The sequence below is a fragment of the Botryllus schlosseri genome, unplaced genomic scaffold (genome assembly GCF_051294905.1).
Source record: "Botryllus schlosseri isolate E-star unplaced genomic scaffold, Bs_hap1 Bs70a, whole genome shotgun sequence".
NCBI classification, from domain to species: domain Eukaryota; kingdom Metazoa; phylum Chordata; class Ascidiacea; order Stolidobranchia; family Styelidae; genus Botryllus; species Botryllus schlosseri.
The window spans coordinates 1-27,742 of record NW_027648679.1 but is presented as its reverse complement, the minus strand read 5'-3'; the positions used below and the strand labels follow the sequence as shown (position 1 = coordinate 27,742).

The following is a 27,742-nucleotide window of genomic DNA, read 5'->3' as shown; positions in this document are numbered from 1 at the left end:
CTTACCGGTATCCGTTATAGAGCCCGAACGTGCTCCAGACATTGTCAAACGCAGCTAACATAGACTATCGGGAGGAGTCCTGAAATGAAAAGAACTGCAGATCATATCTGCGTATGTGGAAGTCGGTTTGTCTTTATGATTGGTGTATAAGCTATAACTAGTTTGAACGATGTAATGAAAATGAATGATGCTCTTGCTTGACCAGACTGTGTCTGCTCTGCTGGTTCATTTTGTTCAAGAAAGAAATAACAACTCAATGCAAGGTACCACCTATTTTCATCAGGATCATCCAGGCGGCCAACAAGTAGATCAGATATATGTTACACTTGCCTAACATTGAATAACAGAGCAAGGACTTGGTAGTATAGCTTCGTGAGAACGTACTTTAAAGCCAAATAATGATTCATTTCTATCCTTGAATTAGGAAGAGTGAAGGCACAGGCGAGAATGCAGTTATGGCTTGGATTAGTGAGTAGTGAGTAGTCATGGTTTACCAATTCGTTCGTACAATTTCAATTGTGATTAGTGAGTCAGAGCTAAAACATGATTCTCTGCTGTGTTGCCGCTATCAATGCAGATGTTACCAAATCCCATATTCAGTATATGACGGTGACTAACCTCCGCACAACATACCCCTCATATGCCCGTAACAAAATTGCCATGAGTTTAAATTAGCTGCCAAATTAGTGTTAAGTCATGAAATATCCAGGCAACTCGCCCAATTAGTAACTGCATCATTTGGAGATCGTGTTGCTTTTTTGGCCCTGCCCTCTTTACGAAACCACAGAAAAAAGCTGGCTTTGATGTGAGTATAAAGAAGAAATATTCAAGAAAAATGCCTCCCCATTCTATTAACCATGAATATCCAAATTTCTGCAGATAGAGATAGCCGACTTCGGAATATACGCAGCTTGAATGAACAGAGTGTTACCGTATAAGTAACTGAATGATTTGAATTCAGTGTTGCCAACTCCGGATGGAAGAAAATCGTTAAAACTGCTGTCAAAAATCGCTAGATGTCGCTAAATATTGAGAAAAAAGCGCTGAAAAATAGCGCTAAATCTGCATTAATTGCTAAAGGTGTTAAATTGAACCATAATATCAATACATTCTCCTCAGCTATATTCTACTCGTCTGGGGCAAAAGTCACTTATCATATTTCTAGTTCATAATACGTAAGAGTCATCTATAAGCGGGACAAAACATGCAGTGCATTTCGATAATGCAGATCGCGTTTCGCAATTATCGCTCTGCGTGACCACTGACCAGGTTTGCAGGCATAACCGCTCACTATATAAGCGTGTCTTGCTCGATGCGTTCGTGAATACGTGATGCGATGTACTGTTGAAATGCGCTTGACTTCTCTAAACTGTGCAGGAGTAGCCTACTTGTACACGACATGCGACTTGACCCGACACAACACGACTTGAACCTGGTTTGCCAGCCACTACAAGTAGAGACCTTAAGAAAATAATCCGAGGACCAACCCGGGGTATGAAATGTAATAAAACTGGTCTTAAACGAAAGCTAGTGTCACACTGATTCCGGCAATACGAATTAAATTATTGTCAAGACAATGGAACGACCTCAAAACAGCCCCCAAAGTCTAAAAATCGGCATTGATCCGAACAATCGCTGGACGAAGTTGGTCATTGTTATGTTCATCGTGTTGCGGCGGTGCCATTGTTGGATCAATGCCGGTTTTCAGAGTTTGAGGGTTGTTTCGGGGTGGTTCCATTGTCCTGGCGAGATTTTAATTTCTATTTCCGAAATCACCGGGACACTAGCTTTCGATGAAGACCAATTATATAAAATTTCAGCGCTCAGGTCGAAAGATATAACACTGCCAATTATGCTACTTTTAAATTACTGACAAGAGATAGCCTATTACTGTTTGCCCATGCGTAACCGCCGGGAGTATCTATATATGTATATAGTTCTATCTATGTGCGTATCTATATATATCTCTGTAGGTTAGTAATCTATAATTATATATCATCGGAGTCCGCACTCTGGTGGTCGGTATAGCCTATGCCGTCGTTGGCCAGAACTGATCTTTATTAGTCATTTTCGGTAAAAAAGCGCTAAATAATCGCCAAATACTTTTCAAAAATCGCTAGATTTATCGCTAGGCGCTAGATCCATATTTTTTGGCGCTAAACCGGATGAAAAATCGCTAGATCTAGCGCGAAAATCGCTAAATTGGCAACACTGGATTTGATTGACAGCATTCTGGGAACAAAGCTGCGCCATTCGTGGTCACTGTTCAATGTTCATACACAGTCAGTCCCGTAAAAATTTCCGAAAATAAGCGCGTTCATACCGCCCCGGAAAACCAGTATCATATTCTCATAGAGGGGTTCTGGTAAGCATTTGTGAGAAATGTTATTCCCAGAACCATGACATGAATAGTTACGGTGGCGTAGAGTAGTACACAATAAGCAGCACCAAGGATGTAATGTCAGCTAACGGTTATATCTCAATTCTGTAAATGTATGTTTTACTTTGCAGTAGTGTAAGACCCTGTTGCTTTATTGTAAAGTATAAACGCATCGCAATATAGCTGATCCGTTCATGTGCTTTACATACTTGAAACGTAGCCAGCTTCGCGCACCGGTTTGCCTTGACTGCCCGCGGCGTTATTTTTTACATTTTCATCGCTACACTTCCTTTCGATCAGGTTAGTTCCTAGGATACCAGACCAGGCAATTATACAATCGAGCAATTTTCTAATTAAAGAAGAGGGACAGGTAATCCATCTACAAATATGAAGCTTGGATATTGGGATCTTCGAGGCAGGGCTGGGCCAGCACGGCTAATACTGGCATTCAAGGGAGTCAATTACGAAGACGTGAGGTACAAAGTCAACGTTAGCGATCCATCTCAAAGCCAATGGTTTACAGTGAAGGAATCGTTCGGATTCGCGTTTCCCAATCTACCATACCTTATCGATGGCGAAGTGAAGCTAACGGAAAGCTGGGCTATCACGCGATATTTGTCTCGTAAATTTGACCTGGCGCCAACTAGCGATACTGAGGAGCGAGATTGCGATATGGTAGCTGGGGTGATTCAAGATCTAATTGTTTCAATTGCTACTCTAGCGTACGGCAAAGACATAGCCGAAAAACTGAATGACATGGTGATTAAGCAATTAACAAAATTCAAATTGTTGGATAAATTTTTAGCGGGACGGGATTTTGCGGCAGGCACTAGATTGACATACATTGACTTCGTGGCGTACGAAGCCATGGACTGGTATCGTTTGCTATCTACGGATGTATTCAGCGACCTAAGTAATTTGCAATCTTATATGAAACGAATTGAAACTCTGCCAACAGTTGCTGCTCATCTAAATTCTGTCAACTACAAGAAGTTTCCGATATTTTCTCCACTTGCAACTTGGGGAGGCCAAGATCACGACGATAGGACCTGGTAAAGAAGAAAGTATAGAATTACCCTGGATTGACTGATAATGAACCAGCATCTCATTTGATGAATACGCAAAATCGGGACTGTAACTCTTCAATGCAGTAAATTTTGTACACATATATACGAAACAGTTAAACGATGGCATTGTGAAATTAATTGTACAGCATGCAAGACATATATGACGCTTTTCACAATGAATTCACGCACAGCACGGATATCTATGTCGTGAAATATATGACTATGTGCAGCCGTGTAGGGTGCATGTCGAAGGAGTACTAAGAATCTGTTACAAGAGAATATTATGCGGTCTTACCACAGTGTCGAGGAGGTACGACGGTAGAATAAATACAGAGGTTGATGGTAAGGAAGTGTCGACTTCCACGTTTCCGGAGTACTCTTGCAGGTTTTGTCTACTCACGCTACTGAATGATGGTGTAGAATGATTCCATTTCAAGTTCAACTGATCTTGAAGGCAAACTATGTACCTGCTTCTCGCATTCCAGATTTAGTATATTATATTTTGTCAAGTGTTTGGATGGATATGCATCAGTTTTATGAACGATACTTTGGCATCCTTCTGACCTCTGCGTTACTCCTGACGATGTATCATCACTAGGGCGATTGTTTTTGACATATCAAAATTTGTCAAAATTTTGTCAAAATTGTAGCGTTAGGTCAAAATTTGTCAAAATTGTTCACAAAGTCAAATTTTTGTGACGTCTGCATTTCCTTTGTATCGTAGATTTTGCACCGTCGGTGAACTTATCATTTGATATTTTACTTCATAGGCCTACCGTTGTAAACGGCCAATTGTCTGTTCATTGTGAATCATAAACGGTCAAATAAAACAAATAGGCAGACATGGTGTTATGGTCAACGCACCGCAATATCATAACTGAAGGAAGACTTCCTGGGCATTGCATCATTCTTATATTAAGAAGCGCATGATGAAAAATTGTGATGTGGACAACATTGTCAGAATGAAGCAACACGGTGTGTCAGCAGCAGTGTACGCACAACTTGAGTGTTGTCAGCCAACAACTGCTGCTGTTGAACGTTCTTTCTCCATTCTTGGCAAGCTTCTTAGTATAAGGACATGCACTTTCTACCCAAGAATGTAGGAAAGTATCTCTCGTTGTACTACAAAAACAATTGATTATTTCTACCATGATACGTATTTTAACAACTGGAATTCTTCATATGGCCAGATGTCGTTAAAATATTAGTTTTTTCATGTGAAACTCACGTATAACTCTTTTTACTATACTTGAGTATAATAATATTTCACACCTATACCTACACACCTACGCATGCGTATTTCATATTAAGCTTCACGTAGATAGATATTGAACATCAGTATCGCTTTTTATTGTTATTAGCGTGTTTGCCTAACGAATTCAGTTAGTTATTTGATCTGTATCTACAAATTGAATTTTCAAGCGCGATTGGGCATCTAAGTGATTTACGTAGGGCGGCGACTAATAGGTAACATATGGTAATGTAAACTTTGTTTGGAAACGTAGCAAGAGGGCTTACATTACGCTATATCATGAAACCAGGTTACTGGTATCTCACTATCTCCACGCACTGAATATCTGCGAGTGTGGTGGCGTAGTGCGTACTGCGTTCTGCGTTCTGTGGTCTTTTCAAGTAACCCGATTGGGCAACAGCGCAATTTCTAGCACATGCGCTATAATGAACACTACAGGTTATAGTAAGCATCTTGGGTAGCTCAAACGAGCCGTTCGCCAATCAAGAGACCGAAAGTTATTTTTCGTTTTATTAATCAACGATCTTGCCCCGTTGTTTTTGTTTCGTTGCCACATTGTGGTCTCGGCTAAAAATCTAAACAGATTATTCGAATCTACCGATTGCTTTCAGGGAGTTTTGCTGATTGTGAGCCTTCGGTAAAATCTCAACATGTGGTTTGAGTTTTCCGTGAGGTACATTGGCCATATTTGTAGCTATGATTGCGCCACGAGCAACGCTATGTGGATATTTTCTAGTCTTATTTTGTTATTATGAGTAATGATCATAAACCCGATAAATATCCGGGATTATACGTTGAAACCCGATCTGGAAGCACTAACCAATTCCCGGATATTCAGAAGCGTTATGAAAACAGTGTCATGCCGGCTATCATTATGATAGTATATTGCAGAATATAATCACTGAACCGTCCACCTTAATTAAAATGATCGGGTAAATGAGGATATTTATAATATTAATTTGACCAACGCTATACCTACTTGGCATGGCGTGCATGTCTTCAGTTCCAGAAGCTGAAGGGCGCAATGTGGATCTTCACACAAGTTATATTTAACCGTTTGGATCTATTATTTCACCGTTTGGAAATGGTCACACCTCGGAGCATTTAAAAAATACATTGCAGCGGATTCGCAGAAGTCTGTTGAATTGGGCATGCAATGTTAATATATGATCTGATCTCGTTTGATTATAAATAACTAACCTACCGTAGGTTAGTTATCGATTGATTGATATCCGTTTACGCCTGGACAAAACAAGGTTATGCTTCATTGACGATGCGTCAGAGCGTTGTCGGCATCAATCTTTTTCCTTACGTAAGACTGAGTTGTAGAGCGCTGATCAGTGTTGCCAATTTAGCGATTTTGTCGCTTGATCTAGCGATTTTTCATTCGGTTTGGCGACAGAAAATGTCGATCTAGCGACTTGTGAAAAATATTCAGCGATTTTCTAGCGATTTTTTACGAAAATATCTGATAGCAATCAATTTTGAACGGTAATTATCATGCAAGTTTACCATATCTTATGCGCGCCACAGCGTCAGCACGCATCGCCGATCTGCGTTCAGGTAGCGTGCATGAATCGAAACGTCTATATGGTGACTTTCCTGGTCATTTCAGTGAATTTCGCCAAAACTTCCCGCCACAAAAATCTACAGTGTCCAGTTCAACGAACTCGTCAAAATCCTGAGCTATTGACCCCTAACACAATAGGAGTAATCACAATCATGCTCGCCCAATGTAATGTGCTATACAAGGTCCGATATATGAATTCTTTACGACCACATAGCAGTGGTAGTAAGCTACTATAACGATATCCGTACCTAATTCTATCTAGATCCAATCCCCCCACAGTACTTGAATGCCGAGTTTTCTATCAGATTATCGTAAGATAATTGAAACAAAAATAAACGATTTGTTATACCATTGATCGGATGGATGGATCGGCAAATAGTAGGGATGGTGTGAACCTCTGAAAGGTTCAGGTTCGTGTGAACGCGAACCTTTTCGAAAGGTTCTGTGTGAACGCGAACTTCATGACGTCACGTGACGTCATATTGCTAATTCCAACCCTACATTTCAATGAAGGGATAGCTTGTATTAATGTAAACGATACATAGCGACGACTCGGGCCACAATGCCGCAATGCCGAAGTACATATTGCCGTTTTAAACGTCGCCAAATGTATCAATCCCACAAAATCGATATCTTTCATCGCTTTGCCAATAATTTCGACGAGGACTTGCAAGGCAATGTAAGCTTACGTCTCAACGGTCTGGGCCAGACCGGACAATGTATTCGGCGTCTGAGTATTGCTATACGTTGATATGAGCACAGTGGAAAACGGGTTTCTGTACTTGCTACCGATATTACCCTTTGAAAAGTTGCACAGCAGTACCCAACATCCCGATCGCACGGATTTGGTTTTTATGATACAATAAACATATGAAATCAATATTGACCCCGAACACATCAGACAACTATATCAATATCATTGATTGGTTGAATAAGCATCATTCACTGACCACCTATGCAGTGTATTTCACTCTTGATGTTGTGTGATTGCGGGTCAAGCTCACAGCGAAGATTCACTAAATATTCACAAACGGAAAGGTAGATATTTCGAGCAAACTTTTGCAACAAAGCATGTAAAATATTTGAGATTGTCAGGGTGCATGCTCGTTTAGTGTTGATTTTTTTATGCTGCCAACTCCATTCATAGAGTGGCCCGCAGTCGAAATGCAATAAATTTCAACCAAAGATGTTATAATGATGCGAAAATTGTAATATAGAAAAAAGGTTCACAGTGCAGAACCTGCCAAGGTTCGTTTGTGAACGTGAACCTCTAAATTTCCGGGGTTCACACACAGAACGCGAACGTGAACCTCACGTTCACACCATCCCTCGCAAATAGAACTGTAATTCGATGGTCAGGCGGTATAGGTAGTGACAGGAACGTAATTGCTTCACCCCAAACCCCCAATTAGGGGGGTGGGGTGAGCTCGAAGGGAGCCCAAAATTATTTCGTGAATGAACAGAAATTAGGGAGTATTCGCATCGCTACATGGCCTGCAAACCCGGTGCATGTCGTGATCAAGTATTCCTACCCAGTTAGGGAAGGCAATATCCTTTCCGCGATCATCGGTATATCGCATCTCGTATTCACGGACTCATCGAGCAAGGCACTTTTATACCTAAGATGTTTTCCACCTCATATTCTCTTCCAGCGGCAGTTCGTATCACTCCTATGTAATGAGTGCGAGGGGTCATGACTGCAAATCTGGTCACGCAGGGCGATCATTGCGCGGAGCGATCTTCTGTGATGGAATGCATCGCACATTTGATCATTTTTGAGATTACTGTCATGAATATTGCGTATTACGAACTAGAAATATGATAAGTGCCATTTGAAACAAACGTTTAACACACAGCTGACGAGACTGAATGGATATTCTGGTTCAACCTATCAACTTTGGGAATAAATGCAGATTTACCGACATTTTTTAGCGATTTTGTTTCGGGATTTAGCGACATCTAGCGATTTTCCACACCAGTTTTAGCGATTTTTGTCCGTCCGGTTTTGGCAACACTGGCGCTAATTCAAAGCTTACGCTTTATTGTTGTGGTATAACTCGACATGTTTGAATTCTCTTTCACTGAAAACGTAGCGAAACGCTTCTACCTAGCAGGATCGTAGTAACAGGCAGACTGAGTTGATGTAATAAGCGAGGATAATATTGTAACAACTAGCATATGTTTTAATTTGGTTGGTTACTTTCAAACAAGACACATTGCAATATCACAGAGACCGTGTGTGCGTTATATATTTTGTTCGTAGCTGCTAAGCTCAGATAACCTTGAATATATTTACCCGAGGCGTAGCTTGTCCCATTTCATCTCTAAACATCATCTCTATTTCCATCAGGTGAACTCGAAAAATAGCAGGTATAATAAGTCAACCGGGTGACTTAATTTGAGAAGAGGAACAAGGGATCCGATAAAGTATGAAGCTTGGCTATTGGGATATTCGAGGCAGGGTTGAGCCAACACGGCTCATGTTGGCATACAAGGAAGTCGATTACGAATATGTGAGATACAAATTCAACGTTTCCGATCCAGCTGAAAGGCAATGGTCTAAAGCAGTGATTCCCAAGCGCGGCCCCCAGATAGCCTTCTTGCGGCCCTCAAAATATGTTAAGAAATCGATTTATGACAAAATTTAAAATTTATATTTATAAAATACTCTTGCTTGGCTTGGCCTCTGTAGTTTTTAATTATAGAATTGCAGGAAAGTTGTGTGTATAGACTGCTAACGTTACGTCACTGCTGTTTCAATTCAATGTGCCCAACTTTCCAGTTGAACGAGCAGTAGCTATAGATATAAATAGGTATTGATAACTTTCAAAACCGGAGGAAAATCCTGAAAAAATGGTAAATTTTTCCCACTTCGTGGTAGCTTGACTACAAAAGAAAAAGAGGCTCAACTCCCGGAAAATACAGTTTTTCTTTCCCATTAACAGGTGGTTGACTGAAAAAAAGGTCAACTTTCCGGTCCAGCTTCCGAAATAGCCGCCGTAGCGTCCATACAGTGCTGACTTAATGTATATCAGACGAATTTGGCCCTATATGGAACCAAAATCCCCAAAAAAGAAGAAAAAATCTCAAACAAAGAAGACATTTTGGCGTCCTCCGAGGACACTTTGAAAAAAATCAAAAAAGAGGACAAATCAATTTAAAAGAGGACGTATGGTAACCCTATGATAACTAGATATGCAACACGTGACTAACGGTTGAATACGCCGAGATGCATACTGCTTAGCCGGCTAAAAGCAGCATAATTAGTCGGGGCCGTAACTGCCGCACCCCAAACCCCCCAATTGAGGGGGCCGAGCTCGAAGGGGGCCCAAAATTATTTCGTGAATTAGCATGAATTATAGAGTATTTTTTGAAAATTTATGCAACTTTTTTTAAACATTTACGCGCTGCGCGCGATTTCAATTCGCCACATATCTTGATTATTGGGTACTCTTCCCCAAGAAAAAATACACAAGATTTATAGAAATGGGCATATCAGCGTGAGCCATGACCGCACCACAATGTGACAAGACATATAAAGTTATAGGCCATGTAACATGTGACTCCAAGAAGTGTGTCAGAACGATTGGCAGCGAGGAAGCGTTGGCCGTAAAGGACTGCTTTTATGCTGACCAAAAACTTCGAAATACCAAAAACTTCGTTATATATACAAAATACCTATAGGTTTAATTGTCCATATAGGCGCCTAAATGACTGGCGCCGAATATTCTCGTCTTGGCAATCTGAACCTCACAAGACAAATGCCATCCCGCAGGAAAGAAAATTATATGCCAGTGAAGAAATACCAATCTGAAATCGTGTGATCTTTCAGTTTAGTAGATTTAGGCAATTCTACATTTTTTGATATAGCTGACAGGAGGTCACGAAATAACATCATGTAAAGAAGTCATACCTAGGGGTCCGCCCGCCCTAAGATGATTAATTTTACGGGGTCTGCAGTTTCAAAGACACCTCTCACTCAGCTCTACCGGTAAATCTGATTACGTGGGCAAAGAGGACAACCGTGCAATTCCCGATCTTATTCACCGATTTTATCATGAATTATTGAAATTTTCGCGCGTCGCGCTGTCTCACTAAACAGTCCAACTTTAATTTCGTGGCAAAAGCGAACAACGTGATGCAGGTTCAGCTAATCACCCTATGGGAGCCTGGGGTCCTGACGAAGTGCTGTTACGTTCCTGCCAACGGGTATACCCCCGGATATGTTTAATTACTATTGAGGGGGCCTATACCTTTTCAAACACACCTCACTCAGCTCTACCGGTAAATCAGATTACGTGAACAGAGACAGGATGAAAATTGATAGCAATACATGCATTTCCCGATCATATTGACCGATTCAGTCATGAAACTAAAGAAATTTCTCGCGCCTAGCGCGTTTAGGCGAGAAAAGCTGATTCACTCAACGGACACCCAATGCAGCAGATAAGTAGCGGTAAACAGTGTACAGTTTTGAAATCTCGCCAGGGCAATAAAACTACTCCGAAATAGCCATGATGACTGTTTGGGTCCGTATCATAGCCGTAGTATTCGAGCGGCCCCGACCGTACTCTGAAATTCTAAATTTGGCCCTCACACCGAAAAAGTTTGGGAACCACTGGTCTAAGGAAAAGGAAAAGTTCGGAGTCGCATTCCCCAATTTACCTTATCTTATCGACGGCGACGTGAAGCTAACGGAAAGCTGGGCGGTCATGCGTTATTTGGCTAGAAAGTTCGACCTGGCGCCAACTAGCGATTGCGAGGAGCGCGATATTGACATGGTGGCCGGGGTGCTTCAAGATCTAATCGTCGCAATTGGTACTCTGGCGTACGCAATTGGCAAAAGACGTAGGGGAAAACGGGAAGGCACGCGGGTTACGCAATTGGCAACATAACATAACATAACATCGTTGGGTTATTATTTTTATCTGAACAAGTCACACACAATGTACAATGCGATAAGACACAATGCGATGTCATGAACAGATAGGAGGATGTCGAACGACACGCATCAGTAGCGATCCTTTATTCTAACACCCCCTCGGCCTAGAGTGCCCGATCTCACAGTTCTTTTCGATGTTGATCTTCTTTGAAGCCGGGACCCTTTCTACTAGTTCTTTCCATTCCTTGTGAGTGCTTTCTTTCGTCGGGTCTTTTACTGGGCTTTTTTGTCGCCGTAAGAACGGCAACGACGGGGGAAGAGGAGCCCAGATGAACCTCCGACGCTTATCGTAATCACTACACTATCTCCCCCGTCAATTTCAAATTTCAAATTGCTGGATAAGTTTTTGGCGGGACGGGATTTTGCGGCAGGTACCAGATTGACGTACGTGGATTTTGTGGCGTACGAAGCCATGGATTGGCACCGCACTCTATATCCGAGTATATTCACCGACCTGAACAATTTGCAATATTACATCAAAAGATTTGAAGCTCTGCCAACAGTAGCTGCTCACCTTAGTTCTGACAAATACAAGAGATTCCCGATATTTGGTCCAGTGGCCACTTGGGGAGGCAAGGATCACGACGACAGGACCTGGTAACGAGGAAAGTAAAATCATTATCGAATGGCTATGGGCATGAGCTGACAGCTTTCTTTAATCAAAATTCGAAATTATGACTTACAGTCTGCGACGTAGTAAAATTTACGAGCACACGAATGCAGTTTAACGTCGGCATTATGAAAGGTTTTGCACGTCGTGTCCGTGAAAATGCATACCTCTATTTCCTTTTCGCAATAAATAGTTTGTATAGCATGTCGTGAAACGTACCTATATATGCAGTGAGCTCGTAGGTGGATTAAGAATAACACAATATGGTGCGGCCATACCATGTAGCAGTGTGGGATGACTGAAATTATAGGGTTGCATTCAAAACGAAAATCCATTTAAAACAAGGCCCTTGTTTAAAACGTGATTTTACTGTTTCTTCAAGTCATGAATATTCAATTGTGACGTCATATTGGATTGACATTGACAATTAAAAATTTAGAGTAAATATAGCTCCTTTGCTGAAATATCTACGTACTATACCGACTATTTTGAGGTTTCCAACCACCCCATACCGTACACGTCGGGTATATCGGGGGTAATCGTACGTAGGCTGATACAACATGTTTTTTAAGTAGTATTTACATAATTATGGCATAATTATACAACATATATAACACAATTGTTATTTAAAAGGCCTTTGTTTAAAACAATGTTTAAAACATGTTTTAAACAAAGTGTTTTAAACAACCATTTGTTTTAAACGCAACCCTAACTCAAATCATGATTTGCCTCGAGTCAACGTTTTCCTATGACTTGTTTTGACTTGACTCGACGCTACAGAACAATGGGTTGACTCGGGACTCGGAGTGAAATTTACGGGTTAATTTCAAGTCATCAGGTAATTGGTGTCGATTAAGTCGCCCCACATTGTATATATTCGGTTTGTTAGTTATGCGCTGGTGCGAACTGCGTGAGCGTGAACAACCAGTCATCAGTGGTGCTCCGTTATACTGACTCAGTATTAATGAGCATTCATTGTTATATCCACGGCATGGTATGGTATGATATGGAATGGAATGGGAATTTTTCATACTCCATATACCCACTCAATCGTTCCATACCATTCTTGAAAATTTTCCATACCATAGCAACCTTCTTCCATACCATATTTGATACTTTTTCCCAGGGATATATAGAACTATATATCCCTGCTTTTTTCATACTTTCGCAACTTGCCCAAACTCTCCAGTGATATTCTATTTTTGATATGTGGGAATGTTGTGGCATTTTTATGATATCCCCAGTTTCTTTAGATATCATATGTCGTCATCAATGTATGTTACCTAATCATCGAAGATGGAACGTATTATAGATAGGCCTACACACGGGATTTTTCGGAAATCACAAAAGAATCTCCTGACATGTAAATGTAGTGTGGTAACGGACTGCTAGGAGTAACATCTCCTACAAAATTACATAAACCATAGGTATTGTGAAATTAGAAGATTGGTTCCCAACCCTTTTTTCTTTATTCCCCACATCCTGTAACCTATATTTCCACCCTTTGAATTTTTTCTCTCCAATAAAATTTGGTGAGACTTAGTTTTGTAAAGACTTGCTATTGGTGAAAGTTAAGACCCCCAGAATTGAACAGCACGCAATGAAATGAATGAGCAGCGAACTGGTAATCGTAAACGCAATGTTACGCCTCAGTCAAATGTATGTGTAAGACGCCAGAAAAATAGAAAGGGTTTGAAATATTTCCAAATGTACCGAGGTAGCATCCATTTACATGTGTAAATGACAAACAATGCATGGGCAAGATAAACTTCCTGCTGTTAGATATAAGCCGCACTGTAACGAGTCCGGCTAAGCTATCAATTAGCAAGTCCGCGATCTCCCTGAATATATATACACATACATGATACATATGAAATCGTATTATAACGAATCAGGTGATTTCAATCACACCATTTCGCATGCGACTGAATAACAACGTAGATGCGGGAGATCGCGTGCCGCTGTCCAGTCGATTCTCGCTAATTGGAGGCACTGATAATACGAATTGCTGAATTGCAAATGAGCTAATAGGCCTAAATATTCGCGATACGATCAGCATTTCATACAGACGTTTAATAAACGAGGGTAATAATGTGATTTTTTTTTTACAAGTGAGTCTATACGCGACCGGAAACCCCTAAATTACCCACCGGTTCGAAACCACTGCATTAGAATATATCTTAGAATATAAATTGACATCGCTACAATCATTTTGGTACATCGTAGCCTATCAAATGTTCATTTTTCCCGCCAATCTGTGGCCACACATTAAATTCATAGGCCCAGATCAGAGTGTCTATTCTTTTATCAGAGATAATCAAATTTCATGAAGTTTAATGCGTGTTGGAAGTCGGCATATCGTAACGTCGCTCCAAGAAAAACTTCATATTTTTGAATTACAATGATGGTTATGTGAAATAGATATAGCGTGATGATCATCCTACCAAAGCGCAGAAAATTATTTCCAAGTTCAACAAATAAAAATATTCATGTAACTTTTACATTCTCAGTATCTACGATTTTAAACCTCCCTTGGTATGTTTACGGAGTGGAAGTTACGATATGCGAAATGCAAGTTGTAACGCGACAGCGGTCGATTATCATTCGTTTTTATGATAGTTAGATTTGATTTGAATATTCATTATTAATATTATTTTCCTTCTTATGCGCGTAGCGCTACTTTGTTGTCGTCAAATAGATGTCGACCGGGTGGTTGAGTGATAAATCGCAATTTGAGATATGAAAATAGACAGTGAGCGATTTTCTGAGGTATGCAATCAATTTGACAAATCGAAAGTAGGATCATTGTCATGATTCTGGAAAAAACTGCCAACGTATGGAAAAAGTATGGAAGTATGGAAAGAACATTCCGCATCATACTTAAAAAATTCCTATACCATACTTGCACACTTCCCTATTCCATGCTGAAATTTCATTCCATACCAAACCATACTTCCATACCATACCATACCACGCCCTGGTTACATCTCAAACTAATTGACCGCAAACGAAGTGATCAGAGCTTACAGTTTACGTTGTCGTAAAGTATACAGTAGCAAAGTAATCTAATAGAAATGTTAGGCCTTCCATATTTTCAAAACCCCATAAGAGGACAAGTAAAGCGTAAGTAGTGTTGTCAAGTTTGAGTTTCATGAAGTTTTGCATTTGTTTGGTAGTTTAAAAAGTTACAATAACAGACACAGCAACAATAAACTCAAACTTATTTTGGAATAGATTTTTCGTAGCTGGCAGACAGGCGGGGGGATACGTCTCCCCTAAAAGTCTCATTAAAAGTATAAGCAACTAATGACATGTGGACATTTAGCAGAGGTGGTCAAAGTAGTCAAGAAAGCTACTCAAGTAGAAGTAGCGACGAAAAAATCTACTCAAGTACGAGTAGAAGTACTTCTTCCATAAGCAACCTAAAACTACTTGAAGTAGAAGTAAAATTGACTGACTTTAAAAGTACTCAAAGTAAGTAAGTAGTTGTGAAAACGGTCCTGATCCGTTCACATGGATTGTAAAAAAGTGCAAATTGAGCTATGCGATAGGTGACGAGCTTGATTCATATTGATGCATACCAGCAGGTATCCAATTTTCGATAGCATAAGCAATAAGCATTCGTCCACATCATGTGATGAAAATGATAGTATTGATATGAAAATGCGATGCTAATCCTCTGTTTTCTCGAACAGCACGTTCTAGAAAATAGCATGGTATGGCGCCATCCCCCATACTATAAGGCAGTGGTTCTCAACCTTTTTCACCTCGTGGACCGGTAAAATTTCAAAGAACGTCTGGCGGACCGGTGAACTTTTAAAATTGAAATGAAGTCAAAATGCAACCGTTTGCAACCGTTTTTTTGCGATTATATGTTGCTAGAGAGTGACATTTAGAGCGTTGTGATCGTAAATAATTATCTTAATGATGCCATCCATGTGATTTTATGGTAGTGAGTCTGTTGAATCGAGGTAAAATTGCCTTGTCCAGGTAAACGTGGTACCGCCCTGAGTCGTTTACAGTGTTTCGCGCCGAAGATCGTCGGTATAGCCGACCACGCCAACACGAATAATATTCTTGTCTTTGACAATATCGAGAGAAGAAGCGTTTCGGAGTAGAACCAAGCACCTTGTGGTGCTACCTTGCTCATTGCCCACTGTCACCAGACACAGGCTACTCTGGCAACTATACGAATACAATGCATGCCGCAAGAAAACACCTTACAGCAGCTATACTGGCCATGGGTAAATCCGGGCCGAAAAATTACTTCGTCAGCCCACCTCTAAAAACGTTTGTCTCGGGCCCCCACAGGTCGATAAGCCAAACGTCCGGGGCTTCTCCCCCAAACCCTAAAGTTGGGTGGATGTTTTCACCTTGTGAGCACATTCATACTACTCAGTGTAAACAGAGAGTTTATGAAGCCTAATCGCGCCAATGGCGAAAATTTTCGATCATTCATAACTGAATCGGTTTCATCGCTGCCGAATTTTTGGCACAACTTTCGGAGTCCCATGCTAGCCTGAACTTCATTATGTGTTGCTACGTCGTGGCGCGGTAATGGCTGACGCCAAAATGCCTATTTCTATAGACCAGTGGTTCCCAAACGGTGGGGAATTCCCCACTGGTGGGGTATTCAATGGTTTCTGGTGGGGAATAGACGCATTTGTTCAAAAGGATATACAGGACATTCTACATAGTCACGGAGACACATGCACAATTACCATTACCAGTTGACTGCTCTGGAATATATGTATCGAGAATTATATTGCGTGTTGTTTACAAACCTCATTTTTAACTCTGGATGGCCAATGATGGCGTCACAAACGCATCCAGCACGACTAGTTTGACGTGAAATACCGCTTTCGCGAAATTTTGAGCGTTACTGGTATCGGTTCACAATAGGTTTGTTGTTGCAGTTATAGGCGATTGTCTTGCGTACTGGTGTGGTTGTGTGTCTGGTGTAGTCAAACCAGCAGATAGCTGCTCTGTGATGACAAAAGTACTGGGTAGTGGGGAACAGGACTGAAACTGGCGCATTCCAAACCCCCCAATCGAGCTCGAAGAGGCCCAAAATTATTTCGTGAATTTAGCATAAATTAAAGTATTTTTTGGAAATTTATGCCACTTTTTCAAAAGAATTTCGCGCTGGTTGCGTGATTTGATATTGCCGATTATCTGATTATTGGGTACCCTTTTCCCTCGAAAACACGTAGAATTTATAGAAATGGAGACTTCGGCGTCGGCCATTACTGCGCCACGACGCACCAAGGCATATGGAGTTATAGGTCATATAACATGCAACTCCGAGAAGTGTGCCAGAACGATCAGCAGCGAGAAGACCTGGGCGGAGACGGAATGGCCTTGTGGTGACCGAAAACTTCGATATATATACAATATACATATATGCTTAATTGTCCATAGGTGACAAAATGGCTGGTGCCGAATGTTCCTGTCCTGGCGATCTGAACCCCACGCAGGGCAAATGCCATCCCGCAAAGAAAAATTAATTGCCGGTAAAGCAATACCAATTTGAAATCGTGTGTGCCTTTTAGTTTTGGCGATTTCCATATCTTTTGACATAGCAGATATAGGAGGTCACGAAATAGCATAATGTAATGAAGTCAATATACCAACGGGTCCTCCCGAAGATGTTTATTTCTTAATTAGGGATCTTACCTTTTCTAACACCCCTCACTCAGCTCTTCCTGTAAATGTGATTACGTGAGCAGAGAGCGGATAAAAAATTGATATCAAAATATATGCAATTCCCGATCATATTGACCGATTCAAACACGAATTATATAAATTTTGCGCGCTTCGCGCGTTTAGTCGAAATAAGGCGACGCACTAAACAGTAGACCCAATATAGCTGATAAGTAGCGGGGGAAAGCGTACAGGCTCGGCGGGGCTGCGGGGGCCCAGGATCAACGTTTTTTTGGCGCGGCTGACGAAGTGCTGCTACGGTCCTGGTGGGGAATGAAGGCTCGAATGAAGGCAAAAAGGTTGGGAACCACTGCTATAGACCATGCGTATTTCTCGGAGAAGGGCACCTATAAGCACGGCATTTAGTGACACTAAATCGCGCAAAGCGCGAATGGAAATTGAAAAATTTTGGGAAATGTTTAAAAAAAAAACTCTATGATTTATGTTCATTTGCAAACGACTTTCGGGCCCATTTCAAGCTCGGCCCTCTCCAATTGGGCGGTTCGGGGTGCCCCAGTTACGGTCCTGCACAAAATGAATGAATCGAAAACGAATGATCGCGCAAACTGCGCTGTTTAGCGATGAGTCAGCTCGTATCTGTTTTGTACCTGTCACCTTCAACATTGCATCTTGAAATTAAGGTATAAAATTGTAATATACCTGCCGGACCGGCAGGAAGGTCGTCGCGGACCGGCGGTTGAGAACCACTGCTATAAGGCCCGTAGTTTAGTCGAAGAGCAATACGGAGCAGTTGTATAGGATACGGTGTAAACACTTTGCGCGATTAGTAAACGTAAATAAAAAATATGGTGGACCGTAAAAATGCCATATTGTGTAGCTTTATTTCCAGAAATTAAAGGCATTACTACACTTGCTTTTATACTTCAACATGTATGTTATCCAGACAAAAGAACTGAAATTAATTATAACTCAAACTATATGATACTGGGAATTGAAAGTGAAATATAAATACTACTTCTAAAAGCAGAACATGTATTTCATGTTTTTAGTCCAGAAAGTTTCAAAGGTGGTATTCTAAAACAGCTCTAAAACTAAAAAAAGTCAGAGTCCACTTTCCTAGATTAGGACACGCCATGGACATGCTAGATTACGATATGACAAGTAAATGCTGGATTGCGAAACATCAGTTTCAAACGTTAGGATGAGCCATATATACTGTGATGAATTATTTCATATGGGTGAAGGGCGACAATGTGGTGTGAACGGAACCACGCCAACCCTCTACCTAAATTATATCTACCGATACTTTCGTGAAATCACACTGGTCACCCCGTATCCACTGCGCGCGAAGCGCGACGAAAATTCTGGGCTTTTCTAAACTTTTATGAAAATTAAATGTTGATACTCCGTAAAAACAGCCCCGAGATTCCTCAGGCTATCTTCCTGATTGGAAGATTGAACTACTTCTACTTGACAAACTGAAAATAGCGAAAAGGAAGTAAGTAGCTCACGACATATTACGAAGTAGAAGTAGAAGTAGCGAAAATCAGATCTACTTGAGTAAGTACCAGAAGTAGAGGAAAACTACTTGAGTACTTCGAAAAAGTAGAAGTACTTCGTTACTGACCACCTCTGACATTTAGGCATCCTCAAAGGACAATTTACTTATCTTGAAAGAAGAGGACAAATCATCCTAAAAGAGGGAATGTGGTAGCCTAAGCATTTATCGCATTTCGAGTTAGTTGCTTATTTCTACATCACTAAATAAAGACTTTTGAGTGAGACGTTGTATATATTTCCCACAAAACACTGCATAGCCATTAAACAAGCTAAATTGATGGTTTAAAATGGTTTTCCAACGAACCGCCCTGCCAGCTCTACCTTCTTGATTGTTATTGCAGACATTTTTCGACGTTCTCTGTAACGTGTGGGCCTTTCGACATGCGAGTGGTGTTTTAAACCACTTTGTTTAAAACATGTTTTAAACAGTGTTTCAACAAATTACAGAAAAGGCGAGTTATTTTTAAAGCAGTATAATTATGCCGCAATTGTGTCAATATTTTCGAAAAGCATGATGTAGCATCTGCATAAGGACGACTTTCACCAGATACAGTCGACGTATACAATATGGCGTGCATGGTTAGAACCCTCGAAATCGTCGTGGGATGTTCTGATGATCATAAAAGTGCTGCATACCGACATAGTATACTGCACTGGTTAAATATATTTTTGTCCGTATCTTCGTCAAAGGAGCCAAATCATCTCCTTTGATGAATATGCAAAATTGGGACTATGCAGTAAAATTTGTAAGCATATACGAAAAAGTTGAACGTCGGCATTGTGAAATGAATTGTACATCATGCAAGAGATAGATGACAGTGTTGGGATGAATCGAGTCAGACTCGAGTCACCTTTTTGGCATGACTTGACTTGACTCGAGTCACTTTGCTAAAATGACTTGACTTGACTCGGCGTATCAGAAATGTGGATTGACTCGTGACTCGGAGCAAAATTCACGAGTCAATTTCGAGTCATCAAGCAATCGATTTCGATAAAAATCATTTTATCTTGTATATGTTCGGATTGTACGCGAAACGCTGGTGTAACCCGTGAGAGCGACCAATCATTCAATGATCGTGATCGTGCGTTTACTGAGCCTCCATTGTTCTCTCACAAATATATTGATCGCAAACGAAGTGATCGAAGCTTACAGCTTACGCTGTCGTAAACTAGAATAGTATAGTAATTTAAGAGCAAAATGTATATTTCTGTTCTCTGTTCTTTACTCTTTTACTTTTATTGAAATTGAATTCCAATATAGTTTATATAGTCCTCGACCATTGGTGCAGACTGGAATTGTATCATATCAATTTTTAAATGGGTAATGTATTGCATCTTATCTATTCGTTTCTCTATTCTCTATTTTGACTGGTAACTATAATCCGAGGGTATGAAATTACACGTATAGTTTAGCATTTCTACCTATATGTGGGCGATAAAGCGCCTTCTTGCGTTTATATTTAACTCTATATTCGTTCATAGGCCCGGAATCAATGACCACTCAATTTGTATTTCAGACAGCTAGCAAAATGTAATGACGTAAGCATGCTTCATACTTCGAAAAGACAACTTGACTTGAATTGTGACTTGACTCGTGACTTGACTCGTGACTTGACTTGACTTGACTCGACTTGAATCGAGTCACCTCCAAAAATCGAGTGACTTGACTTGACTCGAGTCACCTTCGAAAATCGGTTGACTTGACTTGACTCGAGTCAAAATGTGTAATGACTCGAAGGTAGTGACTTGATCCCAACACTGATAGAAGACGCTATTTCCTTTTCACAATAAATTGTACGCACAGCATATCGCGAAATATATGACTATGTGTAGGGTGCACGTCAATGAAGTACGAAGAACCCATTACAAGAGAATAATATGCGGTCCTACCGCGGAGTCGAGTAGGTACGACGGTAGAATAAATAAAGAGGTCAGTAATGAAGTGTCTGCTTCTGCATTTTCGGAGTACTTTTGCAGGTTTTTTTGTACTCACGTTACCGAGTTCAGTGATGATGGTGAAGAATACTTCCTTTTTTAGTTCAACTGATTTTGAAGGCAAACTATGTAACTGCTTCTCACATTCCACATTTAGTAGGCCTGTATTTTATTTTGTCAAGTGTTTGGATGGATATGCATCAGTTTTATGAACGAAACTGTGGCATCCCCATGAATTCTGCGTTACTCCTGGCGATGTATCATCAACCATCACACAATTTTGATATCAATCACCGGCGATTGACTATAACAAAAGGTTCGTTTTCCATTTTTTACTTTTAGTGGTGGCAAGTCCAAACTAAATTCTCTGATACTTCTACTTTTAATGGATTACTACACTTGAATATAATAATATTTCACACCTGCACATGCGTATTTCATATTAAGCTCCGCGTAGATAGATATTGAATACCATTGTCTCTTTCTATTGTCATTAGCGTGTTTGCCGAACTAATATAGTTAGTTATTTGATCTGTATCTACAAATAGAAGTTGCGAGCACGATTGGGCATTCAAGTGATTTAAGTAGGACGGAGACTTAGGTAAGATATGGAAATAATGTTCTCGTTGGAATGGTAGCAAGAGGGCTTGGGCTTAAATTGCGCTATATCACCAAACTAGGATACTGGGATCTCCATGCTCTGAATCCGTGCGTGTGTGCGTACTACCCCGGCGTAGTGCATACTGCGTAGTGTATTCTTTTCAATTAATTCGATTGGGCAACAGCGCAGATTCTGCCGCATGCGCTCTTGAACAGGTTATGGCAAGTGCTGCGTATGTCGGGTAGCTCAGACGTACCGTTCGCTAATCGAGAGACCAAAAGTTATTTTTCCTTTGACCTTGCCCCGTGGTTTTTGTTTCGTTGCCACTTTGTGGCAGCAGCTACAAATCTAAACATATTTTTCGAATCTACGGATTGCTTTCAGGGAGTTTTGCTGATTGTGGACCTTCGGTAAAATCTCAACATATGGTTTGAGCTTTCCGTAAGGTACATAGACCACAACTTTATCTATATGTGCTTGAGCCACGAGCCATGCTATATGGATATTTATTAGTCTTATTTAGTTATTCTGAGTAATGATCTTAAACCCGATAAGTATCCGGGTTTGTACATTGAAACTCGATCTGCATACACTACCAATTCCCGGATATTCAGAAGCATTATGAAAACAGCGAGTGGGATGCCGGCTATCATTGTGGTAGACGATAGTATATTGCAGAATAGACACGTTCATTAAAACGATCAGGCCGATAAGGACATTCATAATATTAATTTGATTAACGCTATACGTACTTGGCATGTCGTTAATGTCTTCAGTTCCGTAAGCTGCAGGGCGCAATGTGGATCTTCACACGGTGACGGATTTTATTTGCTTTTTATTTGACGGTTTGGATATGGTAACACCTCGGAGTATTTAAATACATTGCAACGGTTTCGCAGATATTCGCAGAAGTCTGATGAAGTGGGCATGCAATGTTAATATATGATCTGATCCATGGCCATGTCTGATCTCGTTTGACCTTTGATATCCGTTTACGCATTGACAAAACACGGTTATGCTTCATTGACGACGCGTCTGAGCTTTGTCGGCATCAGTATATTTCCTTACGTAATGAAGAACTGTAGAGCACTGATGCAATGTGTACGCTGTGTTATTGTGGTATCACTCGACGTGTTTGAATTCGCTTTTACTGAAAACGTCACGAAACACTTATACCTAGTAGAATAGTAGTTACAAGCAGACTGAGTTGATGTAATAAGCGAAGAGGATATCTTCCCAAATCCCAACCAGCTTATGTTTTGATTTGGAATATTGTAAGACCTGTTACTTCCTAATATAGTATAAACAAAACACATTGCAATATCACAGAGACAGTCTTGTGCTTTATAAATTTGGGGCGCAGCTGCTAAGCTCAGATAACCTTGAATATCTTTGACCGAGGCATGTCCACTCTAAACTTCTATTTCCATCAGGCGAACTCTAAAAATACCAGGTAATAAGTCAATCGAGGTGACTTAATTTGAGAAGAGGAACAAGAAATCTGATAAAGTATGAAGCTTGGCTATTGGGATATTCGAGGCAGGGTTGGGCCAACACGGCTCATGCTGGCATACAAGGAAGTCGATTACGAAGACGTCAGATACAAATTCAACGTCTCCGATCCAGCTGAAAGGCAATGGTCTAAAGAAAAGGAAACGTTCGGATTCGCATTCCCCAATTTACCTTATCTTATCGACGGCGACGTGAAGCTAACGGAAAGCTGGGCGGTCATGCGTTATTTGGCTAGAAAGTTCGGCCTGGTACCAACTAGCGATTGCGAGGAGCGCGATATTGACATGGTGGCCGGAGTGCTTCAAGATCTAATCGTCGCAATTGGTACTCTGGTGTACGGCAAAGAAGTAGCGGAAAAACGGGAAGGCACGCGGGTTACGCAATCGGCAAAATTCAAATTGCTGGATAAGTTTTTGGTGGGACGGGATTTTGCGGCGGGCGCCAGATTGACGTACGTGGACTTCGTGGCGTACGAAGTCATGGATTGGTACCGCATGCTATATCCGAGTATATTCATCGACCTGAATAATTTGCAATCGTACATCAAAAGATTTGAAGCTCTGCCAACAGTAGCTGCTTACATTAGTTCTGACAAATACAAGAGATTCCCGATATTTGCTCCAATGGCTGCTTGGGGCGGCAAGGATCACGACGACAGGACCTGGTAACGAGGACAGTAAAATCAGCATCGGATTGCTGGGAATTAACTGATAGCTGCCCTTTATAAAAATTCCGAATTATGACTTACAGTGTTCAACGCAGTAAAATTTAAGAGCGCATGAAAGCAGTTTAACGTCGGCATTATTAGAGGTTTTGCACGTCATGTCCGCGAAATGCATATCTCTATTTCCTTTTCTCAATAAATAATTGGTACAGCTTGTCGTGAAACGTATAGAGTTAAATATACACGCAAGAAGGCGATGTATCGCTAAACGACTGAAGTAATTGCATAGCCTCAGTTTATAGTTGCAAGCCAAAATAGAGAATAGCGAAACGAATTGATAAGATGCAATACATTACCCATTTACAAATTGATGTGACACGATTCGAGCCTGCGCCAATAGTTGAGGACTACATAAACTATATTCGAATTGAATTTTAATAATACAATGGGTTTGGTTAAGGTAAGAACAGAGAACAGATATAGACATTTTGCTATTGAATTACTTTACTATACTAGTTTACGACAGCGTAAGCTCTTTGATCACTTCGTTTGCGGTCAATTTATTTGTGAGAGAACAATGGAGGCTCAGTAAAACGCACGATCATTGAATGATTGGTCGCTCTCACGGGTTACACCAGCATTTCGTGAACAATCCGACCATGTACAAGATACAGTGATTCTTATTGACATCGATTGCTTGATGACTTGAAATGGACTCGTTAATTTAGCTCCGAGTCACGAGTCAATCCACATTTCTGATATGCCGAGTCAAGTCATTTTAGCAAAGTGACTCGAGTCAAGTCAAGTCGTACGAAAAAGGTGACTCGAGTCATGTCATGACTCGAGAGTCATCCCACCACTGGTTCACAGTGCAGAAACCTACAAAGGTTTGTTTGCGAATGCGAACCTCCTCCAAATTTCTGAGGTGCACACACCGAACGCGAACGTGAAGCTCACGCTCACACCTTGTTTGTTTTGAATTTTTTTTAATGCACCCCTACACTACATGTGAGGATCTGTCGCAATTTTTCTGGTCCAAGTTCGAAATTTGCAGACCTATTAGTTGCATCGGTTGGTGTGAACAATTCCACGAACTCTTTCAAAATGATATCTCCTTATTGGCAAAAGCTACGGGAATCGCCAAGTATATTTATCGGCTCATTCTGAAAAAGAAAGTGGATCTGTTTTTTTTGTCTGTTTTTGTACATATTGCTTTGCTTTGTTTTTGTAACATCTGCTGGAAATAGCAAGGAAATGTAAAACATCATCAAATTGAATCATTAGAATTATTCTTTCGTTTACTTGCCGACAAAAATGTCATCTTTTCAGGTACTATGAATATGGTATGCCTAGCAATTTTAAATGCGATCCATGTTTCATATATTAATATCTACGTATAGATAAATATTGAATTAGGATATCGCTTTCTATTGTCATTAGAGTGTTTGCCGAACGACTTGAGTTAGTTTGATCTGTATCCACAAATAGAATGTTCAATCATGACGGGGCATTTTAGTGATGTACGTAGGGCTGCGACTTGGTTACATTCAGACCATCCAGTACTATATAGTGTTCGTTGGAACGTAGCAAGAGTGTTTACACTGCGCAATATCATGAAACTAGGTTACTGGGATATCCGTGGCCGCGCTGGATGCGCGCGTCTTATGCTGGCGTACAAGGGAACGAAGTACGAAAATGCGACATATACTTTCAACAAATCTGATATATATCAATGTCAGTGGTTCAAGGAGAAGGAATCTCTTGGACTCGCGTTTCCGAATCTTCCTTACCTGATAGACGACGACGTAAAGCTGACAGAGAGCGGGGCAATAAACCGATATCTGGCGCGTAAATTGGACCTGGCGCCAACTAATGATGCCGAAGAAAGGGACTGCGATATGGTAGATGGAGTCCTTCAAAGTATGCTTTTCGAATTTGCCACTCTAGCGTACGATGCGGACATGGTGAAAAAGCTGGATGAAATAAGACCTTCGTTTTCGAGCAAACTGAAGATGATCAACAAGTTTTTTGAAGGACGGGATTATGTCTCTGGCAGCACATTAACGTATGTGGACTTCGCTCTTTACGAGATCGTGGATTGGCACCGGCTTCTTTTCCCAGACATATTGAACGATCTCGGAAACATTAATCAGTTCATCGAGCGATTTGAAGCATTAGATAGAATTGCTACTCATATCAACTCTAAAAGCTACAATAAGTTTCCTATATTCTCTTCGTTCGCCACGTGGGGAGGAAAGGACCACGATGATAGAACGTGGTAGCAGTCCGACGAAAAAATACCTTAGTCAATGACCGACGCTATGACACATAACGTTTGCATCGTGCACTCTTACGTGATAATAAAATAACTATGATATCGAAATCATAGTTTCAATTGACTACATGCGACGGAATACTGTGATATTGTGAGCCATGTAAGGCTTAGAAGTTCCCTTCACGCGGAAATGATTGACTTAAATTGTAAGCAGGTCGATGCACGCTGTATGTCAGAGTCAACCCTGTAGGCATTCCGCGACAGAGACATTCAGCGACAAAAATCGTGCCAGGAAAGTTCCCGGTCCAAATTCGTCGCACTCCATTGTTGTGCCGTGTAAGCGCTATAAATCATTCTTCGCCATTTTCGTTTTACAGGCGTCTTAATTCGGGATCATATACCTCGCAGGCTAATAAGTCTGTTCAGTGAGTGATTACTGGGTTAGAAAACTATGATTGTTACATAACAGGGAATGTTGAGCGTTGATGACAATTTCCAATTGAGTACGCCTTGCACAGCCGTGAGCGACGTGACCACGTATTCTTACATCTTATCTTGGTGCACAAATAGAGCTGTTAATTTCGTATTTTAATACAGTTTTCTAAATAGTCCATAGAAGTCCCTTTTACGCATTTTGGTGTTTTTTTTCGACCATATACCTATTTCATTGTGGGAATGCTATGGGTTGATCACAACTTCATGGAGATGTCACCCATGTTTCTAATGCCGCGATTCGACCAATCGTGGTTTACATAGGGTTACCATATATTCTCCTTCAGCAGGATTTGTCTTACTTTTTTTGGGAAATCGGACACTATAGTCTTCTCGAGTCATTACAATATGTACTAGATTCAGATTGAGTACTTGAGTAATTTTGCCCATGTCGCGACAAACTGTCAACCCACAGCTGCGTCCATGCTTGCTTCACCGTTTGAATACAATAATAGACGAGATTCTGCCGTGAGAGTTTATAATGACCTTACTGCTGGAATTAAAACATTACAATTGTACCCAGAGGTGGTCTGTACCTAAGTATTTCTACTTTTTTGGAGTACACAAGAAGGTTCTACCTATACTTGCAGCAGTACAAAGTGGTAGACTACTGCCACTTCTATATATACTTAAAAAGTATAAAAACAACTTCAAATAATCATATATCACCGTAACGGAATATATTTTCGAATATTTTCATTATTTGCAGTGTCATTAATCATTTCGCATGAGTCGGGAAGGCACATCATTTAATTTCGGAAGTAGCCAGCTCCGAATAACTGCTACGTATATGCGACTTCTTGACCAATTGCACTACTTATTTGCCTGATTCTTTTTCAGATCTTGATCTTGATTCTAATTGAATTGTTTTGTCATGCATGTCATTGAAATGTCTACCTCTATCTCTAATTGAGAAGAGATTTTTGCCTGACTTCTGCTTGACTAGCAGCTCGGACCATTGTTTCCACATCAACACACTTGTAAAGACCAGTGTCACAGGGTAAAAATTACTGTCGCACCACTATGACGTCACCGAGCAGAAATAATCAGAGTTCACATGTCGCACAAAATGAGCTTGAAAGCCAGTGTGTACCAGTGTTGGGATGACTCGAGTCACCTTTTTCGTATGACTTGAATTGACTCGAGTCACTTTGCTAAAAATGACTTGACTTGACTTGACTCGGCGTATCAGAAATGTGGATTGACTCGTGACTCGGA

General features: G+C 40.7%; 1 protein-coding gene and 3 pseudogenes across 1 annotated transcript; all 4 read left to right on the top strand.

The window, feature by feature from the left end:
• The first annotated feature begins 2,536 nt into the window (after positions 1 to 2,536).
• On the top strand, positions 2,537 to 3,704 carry LOC145432664 (glutathione S-transferase Mu 1 pseudogene; annotated as a pseudogene).
• A 4,839-nt stretch (positions 3,705 to 8,543) lies between these two features.
• Positions 8,544 to 23,981, top strand: LOC145432668 (glutathione S-transferase 2-like). The gene is made up of 5 exons (XM_080309506.1): positions 8,544 to 8,847; positions 9,151 to 9,172; positions 10,790 to 11,143; positions 11,471 to 11,820; positions 23,771 to 23,981. Exons 1-4 carry the CDS (start codon positions 8,699 to 8,701, stop codon positions 11,810 to 11,812), a joined length of 867 nt encoding a protein of 288 aa, XP_080165632.1. The 5' UTR covers positions 8,544 to 8,698; the 3' UTR covers positions 11,813 to 11,820; positions 23,771 to 23,981.
• Positions 23,013 to 23,981, top strand: LOC145432666 (glutathione S-transferase 2 pseudogene; annotated as a pseudogene).
• Positions 23,982 to 24,315: 334 nt separating this feature from the next.
• On the top strand, positions 24,316 to 26,128 carry LOC145432667 (glutathione S-transferase 2 pseudogene; annotated as a pseudogene).
• Positions 26,129 to 27,742: the final 1,614 nt, after the last annotated feature.

Bases quoted from the DNA above. Each gene is read 5' to 3' on its own strand.
- LOC145432668 (XM_080309506.1), top strand. From the start codon at position 8,699: ATGAAGCTTGGCTATTGGGATATTCGAGGCAGGGTTGAGCCAACACGG. The intron at 8,848-9,150 runs GCGCGGCCCCCA...ACTTCGTGGTAG, and splicing joins TCTAAAGCAGTGATTCCCAA to CTTGACTACAAAAGAAAAAG. The intron at 9,173-10,789 runs GCTCAACTCCCG...ATAGCCATGATG, and splicing joins TGACTACAAAAGAAAAAGAG to ACTGTTTGGGTCCGTATCAT.